The 12,672-nt window shown below is 38.0% G+C and overlaps 1 protein-coding gene across 9 annotated transcripts in view; it reads right to left on the reverse strand.

Moving 5' to 3' along the window:
- The window catches only part of LOC128875413 (uncharacterized), an 82,746-nt gene that overhangs the window by 3,112 nt on the left and 66,962 nt on the right, over positions 1–12,672 (reverse strand). For all 9 annotated transcript variants that reach the window (XM_054120968.1, XM_054120971.1, XM_054120970.1 and 6 more), the window contains 3 exons: positions 3,725–3,905; positions 360–494; positions 97–248 (listed from right to left, as the gene is read on the reverse strand). In XM_054120968.1, coding sequence (XP_053976943.1) covers positions 97–248; positions 360–494; positions 3,725–3,905 — 468 coding nt within the window. The remainder of the gene's footprint in view (positions 1–96; positions 249–359; positions 495–3,724; positions 3,906–12,672) is intronic.

Raw genomic sequence — 12,672 nt, forward strand, 5'->3', positions numbered from 1 at the left:
GAGTTCTTTTACAGTAAAATTCTACAGACCAATGTAATACAATATTTTGAAAATAATAAATTAAATTAGCGATTGTTCAATCAAAGGCTGACTCACCATTCATTCACAGGCTCGTCGCCACTGACGATAGTCTTCGGATTGGAGCTCCACATGCAGTACAGGTTCTCGCCATAGTCTATGTTTGCCCTATGCTCTAACCTACCCCTAGTTGCCAGTATGTTGGCCCAGTCCTGACTTGTTTTACATAACTGTAAATAATCAAAAAATTCGTTGGAAAAATATATTTTGAGAACTTGCAAAAATATATTTTCATTTTAATATTAATACTTTAAAACCTTAATGTATAAAAAGGAAGTAACCTGTTTGCTGAGACGCAAAGGTGGCACTCCGTGCCTCGAGCGGTAGAAATTGTGCGTTTCGAGGCAACCGTTGATGAATTCCTTCGGAGGCCCCGATCTGCGCACAGACGGTTTACGTGTGTCAGTCTTTGTTATCTACAACACACAGAGAGAACGTCGAGTAATAGATAATATTTCAACAATTGTCACAAAACGATCTACGCGTATTAATCGAGGAGCAAGTCGAATTTCATTTTCAGAATGGAAAAAGGAAAGCGAATCTATGAACGATATTCAACAAGCCATTGCTAGAATGTGTATGATAAATTCTAATCAAAAGATACGATAATAAACTTATTTTATTTATTTTATCTAACGTCCATATTGCGCAATTACGTAAGAGTACATGTAAGGTGAGCATGTTTTTCTGTTGACACCTGTAGAGAAGAAGCGAGATTTAACTAAAGTGGCGTTTTTTAATTTAACCTCATGAATAACAAAAAGTTGATTGCTAGTCAAATGTGAACATATCAGAAATGACGTAAGACTATTCAAGCACGAGAGACGAAAAATTATGCTCGCTAGGCTTACGTCAGTCCTGACGTGTTTCGGAGCAATCAATTTTATTTGAACACAGTTTTATTGTAATATTTTCTTTGAATCTCAAATATATATTATCTCGAATAATCTCGAATATACTTTTCAGTTTATTACTGGATTGACTGGAAGAAGCGATTTCCCATCATCCTATAGCAAACGATTCATTTCCGTAACGACAGTCAGGATGCAAATTATCGTTGAAACGCCGCGTCTTTTTTCTTCGAGAAGGATTTCCGGTTTTTAGCCAGGGGATCCTTCGATTCTTGCGAAACCGACGACAAAAGCAAGAGATTCGAATGCTTCCGTGGGATTTTCAGATTTTAATTCGAGGTTCGAACGGTTGACAGGATGCTGACGAGGCTGTTGTTCGCGATATTCGACTAGAAGTGCCAACTTCGGATATTTGCACATGTTGGATCCTCTATAGTCTACGCCAGCGTTTCTCAAACGCGACAGAAGTACATTAAGAATGCCTTCTGTAATGTTTTATTTACATTTGATTAAGGTAATATGAGCTGTTACATTTACAAATGCAATAAGTGCACTTTGGAGCTAAAAAAATCGTTTACTTTTTGAAATAATTTTAATAATTACCATTTTATAATAAAATTTAAAAGGTGTATAATATTGAAAACATCACTCGAATTGATCAGCGTTTCCCAATACTTTAAAATTAATTCAAATGCAAACTCTAAAATATCTCGATACATGAAAAAATAGACCTATTCCATTTTCAAATATCATATATTACACAGCTCATATATTATGTAGTCTATAAGTTAAAATAATTTGAAAGCGTTGATGCGATAGCTATACAAAATACGTATAAATAAACTCACGAAATTTAAAATTGGTATGCCCAAAACCATTCTCCCTAAAAAATTTAAAATACCGTCCAATATTATGTCAGGACTCCAAACTGAGCGAACAATTATAAAGTTCCCAAAGTAAACGTTACTTAAACCCCTTTTCAACTTCTCTTACAAAATAATTGATCCACGTTACGCAACAAGGAGACCTCCGCGACGCTTCGTTTAAAATCGTTCTTGAAACGTCGAATTGTAAAAAGGTGGTCCGAAGTCGCGGAGGTTCCCTCGCGTTTTGTACGCCTATTTATAATCCCTTTTCCTCGCCGCGCCGTTCATTGTCGTAAACGCGGGTGTGTAGCACGCGAGTAGAAAGAATAAATAGAAAACGAACGGGAACGTCTCGGAGACAGGAGGAGACCGCTTTGCGCTCGGACACAGCGCAAAGCGGTGCCGAGAGAAAAATCGGCCTCAGAAGCATGTGAAGCCGAGTCACGGAGCCGATTAGTCACCGTTGCGAGAGTAACGATTTCCCGAGGCGGTGCACGAGCATTCAGACGTGTCTCTCGGAAAGGGAACGATCCTGAGTCATCGACAGATGGCAACGTACCTTGATGTCGCTCGACTAGCTCCCAGGTAAACGTCTTTCAACGAGGCGTCACGTGTGTCAACACACAGAGTGGTGTATTCGGAGCAAAGTGGGTGGAATTAACAATAAACCCTCTAATTATGTTTACCTTCTGAAGGAAATTCCACGATTGAGCCATCGATGGTCACTGACAGTGAGATTTCTTATTAGTGTTTATCGAAGGATTTATTGTGGTATTTTTTTAGAAGTCAGAATTAATTTGGGTCGTAGAGGTCTAATAATGCGTTCATCGCCCCGTCACACTTATATGGATGACGGATTTTTACTAAAAAATTAAATATGTACATTAACTATTTGATCTATAACAACGTGTGAGACTCGTGGTACAGAAATTGAGTCGAACATGAAAAACATTAGTCAGACGCATCGTGTGAATTTTATACCTGGTTATGGCATTCACGACCCTACAATAAATCGTAAGTCAAAGGGTTAATTCTCAAGCTGAGATGTTACAGAAAATAAATGTGGGTAGCATCGATGAATTTTAAAGAGGTTGCAAAAATGAGTTCTATTACAAACGTTAGATTATATAATTTTTAATTCTATCGAAGCAAAATTTTACCCTCGTAGGAATTTTCACGATTATTAGTTTGCCAGTCAACGTGTTAATGCGTTTCTGATTTCCGCTCTCCCTAAAAGAAATTCTCTTCTAAAAGATAGTCACTGTCAAAATCGATCGATTCAAATCGATAGTCACTGACAGTGAGATTTATTACTAGTGTTTATCGAAGAATTTATTCTGGTATTTCTCGAAAAGTCAGAAATAATTTGAATTGTAGAATTCTAATACTTAATACGTTCCTAATTTCCACTCTCATAATGAACAGCACGTATCGCTAATGACCAGACTGCGGATCTTTGTGCATTTATAGGAAATTTGAATGTGCAAGAACCTACAAAATGCACACAATATGCAAGAATATAAGAAAGATCGAAAGTAAAGTTCATGTTATAATATTTGCAGAATACAGTATATTCATATTTAAGTTTAATTTTTGTAGGCACGTTCGAACCTACAAAATGCACATAATATGCAAGAATATAAAAAAGATCGAAAGTTCATGTTATAATATTTGCAGAATAAAGTATATTCATATTTAAGTTTAATTTTTGTAGGCACCTTCGAACCTACAAAATGCACACAATATGCAAGAATATAAAAAAGATCGAAAGTAAAGTTCATGTTATAATATCTGTAGAATAAAATATATTTTTGTTTAAGATTAATTTTTGTAGGCACGTTCGCGAAGATTTTATTTTGCATAAACATCCGCAGTCTACTAACGACTTACAGTGGACTTATGTCTAGTGGATATGGCTGGTATGTTTACCGGTGTCGACGAGTATCTTGCGGAATCAGGCGACGCTGAGGAGGACCTGGCGCTGCTGTAAGACATGCCATCGCTTCCCAGGCTACCGTGAAAACTACCGTGCAGGGAATTCGACAGTGGCCCTGGAGAAGCTGGCGACGCCGTCAAAGGAGACTTCGATCTCACCGAATCTGTCCTCGACCTGCAAGTAAAATCGATTGAATGACGAATGCAGAAACACAAAGTGCTTCATTCAGTTTCGAAACAGTGACACTCAGTGAGCGCCGCGCGCGTTCGAATCAAGCAACTTCTATGGAAAGTATCCGTCGAAACAAGGAGCCTGATTGTCGAGCCGCGATTAAAGCTATTGCAAATTTCGATCTAACTCGATTCGAATCCTCGAAGCCAATCGGCTGGAAGGAAAGCGGTGCGTCGAACTCTCTCTTCTTCGAATCGCGCTCGCAGCAGCGTACAGGGTAGTCGAACGTGATTCAATATACATACTAATGGAAGTAGGTCTCTACGGACGTTTTGCGAGCCATTCTTTTCAACGATACAATTAAGTGTCCCACGGGTAATACTCAAGAGCACCGAGGACTTAAGAAGGTACTTGTTTATTTTGACCAGTATACAGAACACATTTTGAAAGAAAACGTCTAATTTGGTCAATTATTGGCAGAGCTGTGGCAATTTGAAAAAAGCGACGTTTATTTTTTTGAATTCGTGACTTTTTTTGGTCCAGTACAAAAATCTACAAAAATTCACAAAAAGGTATTTAGTAGGGTACTATAGTATACAAAATTTTCAGCCAAATCAAAAATGGTCGAAATGGATTGAAATGCCCCATGCATATACAGTCAGTGTAAGAAGTATTCATACAGCAATTCATTTAAAATGAATGGTTCCTGTACGAATACTTATTACACCGACTGTAAATACATAATTAAAAAAAAAATGTACTTTCTTATCCAAAATAAAAGAGTACCGACTTAACACTATCGAGAATGCAAACTAAGCGTACTGACTAAAATACAGTAACATTCGACATTTATTTCTAATAGTCGAATTTATTTATTTACCAAGTTTCGTTTGCAGAGTCGCACAGTTCTGCGTGCGTATTTCCAGCAACAAAAGAAAACATGGAACGACTGATTCCTTACCGTTTTCTTTCTCAATCCATTTTGAGCTACTAATGTGTTCGTTTCAAGGTCCTTCGCATACCGAATATTTCGCGCGTTTTTCTCCAGCCGTCTACACTCGCTGCAACATATGCGCGACATGTCTTTTGATGGTTCGTCGGAATACCAACATTGCCCGCCTCGCAGATTCACCAGATGTTTGTCAAATTCTCAATTCGGCGGGTCTATCGCCCCGAGCCGCCAGATGTTAGTCGAATCATTCATTCGAAGTTACGTTCAGTGAGATCTGTTAATTTGCTGAACGTTCGTTTGCGGATCAATTAGATTGGCGAAAATTTGATTTGCACTTTCTGTGCACTGGATGTGACATTTAATTTTGCACCAAATTGATATTATTATTACTGTGATATTAAATTGGATACCTTGTTGTACCAGTTGCAAAATAAGAGCCTTGGTTTTAAACCTAGCCTCGGATAATAACCCTGATGTATTTAGAAAATATATATTCAAACCTACGAGACATACACAACTATTTTCTAGAGCATCAGTGTATCTTTTAAATGTAAAAAATACCCACAAAATTATAACTTCTTTACATTTATTCCAAAAATACAGAAGTGAATGGTTTACTCAGGGTTGCACTTTTGAAAATAGTGATTCTCGATGGACAATTTTATTAACACCTTAGACTCACCCTGTACGCAATCTCCGCGTTTTGAGACTTTCCTTGACACGTTCATCACCAGTAATCCGCAGTTAACATTTTTTAATACTACGCCACTGTTTGTTACATGTTTCATAAGTGAATTAATCATCTTCGAAATGATTCTCATTTCGTTATATTATAGAAGCACGAAATAAACAGAAAAATTTGCAGAAAACAAAATGAAGATTTAACGAAAAAGTCGTAAAAAGCCAAGACACTTTCTTTATAAACTCTCTGCGTACAATTGTATTCCGATTACGATTGGCATACGTGTTTCATTTGGAATTCTATGAAATCTTCGATGTATCAGACACCGTGGCAAAAAGAACGTAAGTGCATTGTCTGCAAGCATGTTTAACCCATTCGTTTAAGTATATGCAAAGGTGCACTGAAATTGGAGAAAACAGGAAGTTTCTCCGGAATACGTTGATATTCTTCCGCAGTTAAGGGGTTAAGTGAACGATCAAAAGCTGAAAAGGCCGTAGAAAGCGTGCATAAGACGTGTACTCGATGGAATGAATATAGTAATCTCATAACAAGTGCAGGATGCTGAGATGGTAAAGACATCGACTAAAGAGTAACAACAATCCAAGAGTCTAGCTCACAAAGAGAGATTTTTTCTGGATGATGGGACTTTAAGAGGATTCGAATTATTCTCCTTCAATTTTAACGATAGATATCTTTTTAATTATATTATCAAATTCATCAATTGATATTATTTTACACGCAAATATACATATTTTAATTCCCAAAGGAGACTTATCTTTAAACGTTTATACTAGAATGTATCCTTAAGGTAACACACTCTGCATACACGGTATACATACTGTGAACATCAATCTCTGTCGTCGAAGTGGTCGTAGTGCAGTTGTTACAAGCAAACCAGATCGCTATTTTCATTTTACTATTTTCGCATTTACACGTGTATATATTTCTCATTAACGACTACACTAGACGTACGCATACTCGAGAACATGTAGCAACCGTAATTTAGATCGGTTCGTCAATTCCTGAAGAGTAGCTGAAAGGTAATTGGAAATGTAGACTGTTTATAACATCCATTATTTTATTACAGGCTTCGGAGTCTACCGAGTTGATTGATAACCACTTCGCCAGAAAATATTCCATTACCTTCTGTAACAAAATTCGTATCCAATCAAAACGAGAAATCCATGGGTATCCATGTTAAAAATAAAAGACAAGCATCCTGACCCAATATTCGATGATGGAACCTGGAAATGCGATGTCAAAGGTACTCCTCTATTAACAAGAGAGAAATGTTACATTTGAACGTGCATTCTACGATTCAAAGATACGCGCGTCGTTGTGTTATGCATACTCATTGAAATTGCAAAGGAAAATAATATGAAAAATCAGTGAACGGTATTCGAATCAGTGACCTCCAGCACATGTACCGTTCGCTTCCAACATCTGCGCCACTTCGATGACAGAGATTAATATTCGCAGTACAGATTGCAATGTATGCAACCCTAATTACCTGTATCTCTGAAAATCGTCGAATTGTTACAGCTAACGTTCTACATGTTGCACGTAACATTTTAATTCTTTTCGATAAAAAGAAATGGTAAATATAGCGAAAATATAAATAAATATATCTTGCAACTTCTGCTGCAAAAGGTGTCACAGTTTCCTTTCAAAGATTAAACTTTACTTTGGGGCACACAAAATGTGTTGAATTCTTCTTTTTTTTTTTTAGATTCTTGATGCTTAGAATACAAAAATGTGAATTTTAATGATAGGAACCCCATGGTTAAAAAGTTATGCGTATGGAAGTTTGAGCATTATTGGCTTATTAGCATTCATCAAAAACTACCCTTAATCTACTTAGACAGTATATCCGTGTAGACAGTACATACATCAACAGTATTTAATATCCCCTCCTCCCCAACAAATACACCAAACCTACTCAGACAGTATTCGACAGCGATCGAGAAAACATGTTTTACCATTTTAATATATATATATGACGTCGCAGTAACGACTCAGTGTTCAAATTTGCATATGAATATCTTTTTAACAGCTAGATTCCTAACATTAAAACTTGTATTTTTCCGTCACAGTCATCAAAAGCACCTAAATGGTAAAAACAAAAGTCAATAATTTTTCGTGCCTCAAAGTTTAGCCGGAAAATCTTGTACTGCTCGTTACATTTTCCGCATCCCTGTTGCTTCCTATATGCGTCAATAATTCCGTGACTAATCGAGTTTGCTCTCTCGACTGTGCGATTCCGAGTGTCACGATGATCGTACAGGATCGTTACAATGCACGCGGAAAGAATCGAAACGATCGGGATAGGTTAGGGGATATCTCTTAACGTGCGCCGTGAAATTGCACGAGTGCCTCTAATCTATTTCTAGTGTGTGTTCCACCGCGGGCTGAATACTACGGTGTCTGCCCCGCAAACAATTTACGTTCGCGGACGTCGCGATCGCTGCGAGCGAGCAGCTAGCCGCCGCAAAATCTACGATCGACGCACGCGAGATTATACGTTCGCTAATGAATAGCAATTTTCCTCGGGCGCGGTTAACTGCGAGTTCGTCTGCGCAAGATAAATGGCCGCGGAAAAACAACCGAGCCCGGATTATCCCCGGGTAATTGTATCCGACGCGACCCGGCTTTGCCATAAACAATTTGCCAACTTGACGGATTTATACGTCCGCGGGGGAACCGTGTGTACGCTGCGCTACGGCCACGGATAGGATTTTTAGTCTAAGAGTTCTCGCGGAGCTTCGTTGATGAGTATAGTTCTGGAATGAAAGAAAAATGGCGAGAAAGGGGGTGGAGACATTTTTTTGATCTGGGAGAAAGTAGGTCGGCGTGACAAAGTTTTGCTATGTACTCTAACAAAATTATTTTATTACATAACCAATGTCTATTTTTAGTTTTTTTTTGGTTAAAACATACGTATTTAGCAGTCTTAATGTGTAAGAAATAGGGGGTTCGACTTTGGAGCACTTTTGAACCATCAATTTTGACGCTTTTTCGTAAATCGAAAAATGCTTTTTTCACTATTATTTTGGTACAAGAATTCTGTCGAAGCAAGCTTTTAGATAATTGATTTTAATTAATTTAATTTTAATATTAAGAAAGTTATGCAATAAAAACTCTGTCGATTGTGGTCACTTACCTGTAATAATAATTCTTGGAACCATATCTCATAGAAATAACTCAAACATATAAACATGGGCAGATTAGTTACTAACTAAAAAATGATACTTGATCCGCAGAACTCTCAAAACCTGATCATAATAATCTAGGACTTGATGGGATCTCAGGGATAAGAAAAACACTGTGATTGGAGAGGTCTCTTCAGACCTAATAAGGATTAGAAGCGGATGATATCGATTTGGACGAATCTAACGTGATCGAGCGATATCCTACAAGGTCGAGTGTTGTACCTTAAGTCCGTATCGAGACTCGTTTAGCACGAGCTCGAGGTGCGTTCCTATCGATTCTTTCAGGTCACTGCTTATCCCTATCGGTCCTTACGGGTCACTGATCATCCGTGTCGGGTTCAACGATTTTGGAAATTGTCCACGTCGAGTTTAACGATTCAAGGGGAGTACTCCAAATAGCGTGACTTACTCAGTCACGTTCGTTTTTATACAAATTAACATTCCTATCGACAAAGGGCAGCTCCCTTTATGCATAGATAAAATATATATTAACACGTAGAAACAATCGTGAACCCTTCGCACTCCTATGTCAATAGGGAATGAAATTATTTTAAGAAATATCATACACCTGAAAATTACAAAATACAACAAAAGTGAGAATAAAATTGCTATTTACGTGAATTTCTATCTTCCTTTATTTATTGAGATTGCCTTATTTTTTAATTAAAAAAAAAAATACTAATAAGACACTCTAAAGCTGCTGGTAACGAAATTGAAATATAATTCGGAGTGCAAAGGATTAACAGTGCTGAAACGATTACTTTTTGTTTAAATCTGAAGGTGAACGTACGTTACAATATGCACCAGGTTCAAAGGGGTTGAAAACATTTTCATCGATCTACGTACTAACAAGTCCATCCTCGGTTCAACTCGACGAAAAGGAAAAGGAAAAGCTTGGGATTTTCATTCGGACAGAATATTCGTAGGGTGGTAGCAAGCCATTGGAGGGAACGGGCGGAGCCAGGTTTCGCCGAAATCGTCGAAGCAATCGAAAGCTACGCAAAGCGGGTGGCTTTCCATTCAGAATGCTGTTCGAGCGAAGCTCGACATTTTCAACGTGGCTGCCGGTGTTCCTTTTGTCACGCAACAGCTCAGCGTATTTACACTGTCAGCATTCAGGCGGTGAAGTAACGGCCGAAGAAGCCGAGAGAAATCGCTTGAACAGCGAGGGGCTCGAGTAACACGCGACGCGTCGAAGAATTATGGTTGATTCTTGACTCCCACTACCGCTCGAGGATCGCCACGCTTAGGCAGCTTTCAAGCTCGACAAGAAACGTTACAATATTGTCTCGAACGGCAACTGCGCTATATATCGCGAGACGTTACACAGCCGAGCTATAAATTATATTTATAAAAGGGGAAGAGGGGTGTTGTATGACATTAGATTAAATAATAGTTTGTATGTTACGTGAGAAGTCATGTGTTATACAAGTGTTGATGAAAATCAAAGAAAGTATTAGTTATATTAGTTATATATAATGAGTTATAATATTTATTTCAAATATCGACAAATAGTGTTAATTTATAGTAAATTAAATAAGATCAAATAAATATATATAATTGAAATGTGAGAAAACATCGTTATATATATAATACGTTGCCAATTGAACTACTACTAATGTTACTCAATTTACTCATAAATTAATTAGGAGTACTGTTAACACGATTCCATTTTTACTTTTTTATGTACCTATAGAACAATCGTTTCTTTTTGGAAAAATTACCGTAAATAGACAAGTTGTACCGCAGAAAAAAAAAATTAAAAAAAATAAAAAATATATACATGTCGAATTGAGTAACCTCCTCCTTTTCGAAGACGGTGAAAAATGTATTTTACTTAAAAAAAAAAAATATGATATAATCATATCTCGAATTGTGTCCAGATAATTCTGCATTCCAGATCACTGTGCGCCGCTCGCGCTTTTACTTCCTTCTTCCTACGAGCCACCTCGACCACGGCCACGGTCGACCAGAAGAAAGGTTGCTCCGTCCTTTCTCGCGTCCCGCTGCTTCGCTCCGACGGGAATTTATTAACCCTCGGCAGAACGTTCGAGGCGCAAGATTTAACGGTGAACGTACCGAGAGCATTGTTCAGCGCGCGAACGTAAATTTTGGAAAGTCGGACAGCTTGATTTTTACACGCTGAAAACGTTGCTTTTAACCCTTCGCGGAGGACGTCTGGACAGACCAGAGTCTGGTGACCAGACACGACACTTTTACCGGTCTGGACGTACGTCGAGAAAAATTTTGCTGCGAACCCGTCTAATAAATCAACAAAAACTTGACTTCGTTGTGGGCAGGCATTATTCATGGTTTGTTTAAATAAGGAATCGATAGTTTAAATAAGGAGTTTAAATAAGGTATCGATCACATTTTCTCGGTCCAGAACTGTTTTTTAACGATAAACAAAGTTCTCCGGGTGACTTGAATTACTTAGAGCTCAGTAAACGTAGCTTAATTTAAACGATTATAATGTTCGTATAAATTTAAACAATTACAATGTCTTTTATCGGTACCAGCCCTATCTATGCTCCGCGTGACTCGAGTTACTTGGAAATCAATAAATGTAACTGAATTAAAAAAATTACAATATTCACATAAATTTAAACAATTACAATATCTTTCAACAATACCAGACGTATCCATGCTGTACCTTTCCAAATTGGGCAAAATTCAAGCCGCGTTGGAACATTTTCCCAGCAGGAGAAACACCGTCTGGCTCAGTCCTCTTAATTCGCAATTTATTCTAACTCCGTTCAGCATCAAAGGAGCGCGAGGCGATAACTCTCATTCTTTGAAATTCTGAAGGATAAATGAACTTTCTCTCGGCTTCGCGGTCGTCGCCTACGTCATTACTATTAAAACTAAGGCCATTCACCGACCCTAACGAAGCCCCGAAAAGCACGACGACGTACAAATGGGGGGCTGCTTCTTTTTCACCACCGAATGATCGAACGTTCGCGCGCTGTTCGGCTTCATTAGAATCGGCATTTGGCTCGGCTACGACTCTCCGCCATAGGCGGAATATACCTTTCGGGCGACAGCTGGTCGACAAAGCCGACCACCTTCTTTTTCGTTCCATTAACGCTGAGCGAGGGCATACTACAAGGGTAACGATTTACGATATACAACAAAAAGAAACGATATCTGTGACTTAGATTTAGTCGTGTACGAGATGCCCCGAGAGAAATTCCCGCTATTCGCGATGGGAAACGCGTCGAGGCGCGGAATCAATTAGCGCGGCGCTGAAACTGAAATTCCGTTCAGCGAAATCGGCAGTCACGAGAGCCGAAATTCTCGAACGGAGCACTTTCGACTGGCGATAGAAACATAGGGAGACTTGCCAAAGTCCTGCCACTTACGATATTTTATTTTGTATTTCCTATTTGGAATTCATTTGCGTGCAAATTTATATGGAATATTTTAGCTTCGTTATTTAGAACAAATTAACACTAAAGTAGTACAACATTTGTGTACAGTTTTTAAATACAATATAAAAATTATATACAGTCAGTGTAATAAGTATTACAAGTAAATAAGTATACAGGAACCATTTATTTTAAATGGGTTGCTGTACGAATACTTCTTACATTGATTGTATAATCGTTACATGTATTATTGGATTTAATATCGCGCGAAGTACTTTTGCGTGCGATTGAAAATAGTGTCTTTAATCGTTTAATCGATCGCGGTAGAAACAGATAGAACGAGTAAATAAATGTCGGTAGCTCTAGTGTTAATTCGTTACGAGCTATTCTACAACTTAGAGTAAAAGTTACGGACCGCCTTAATTTGTCCTCAATTCTTAATTTGTTTTCTTTAAATAAAATTATCTTTTATTAAGCGTGTTTTAGCTTATTAAGTGTTTCGTTCGTTGAAAGTAAAAGACAAACGTGTCCAGTTGAGTCCACAACTCTTACTAGAATA

The sequence above is a fragment of the Hylaeus volcanicus genome, chromosome 4, assembly GCF_026283585.1.
Source record: "Hylaeus volcanicus isolate JK05 chromosome 4, UHH_iyHylVolc1.0_haploid, whole genome shotgun sequence".
Classification (NCBI taxonomy): Eukaryota; Metazoa; Arthropoda; class Insecta; order Hymenoptera; family Colletidae; genus Hylaeus; species Hylaeus volcanicus.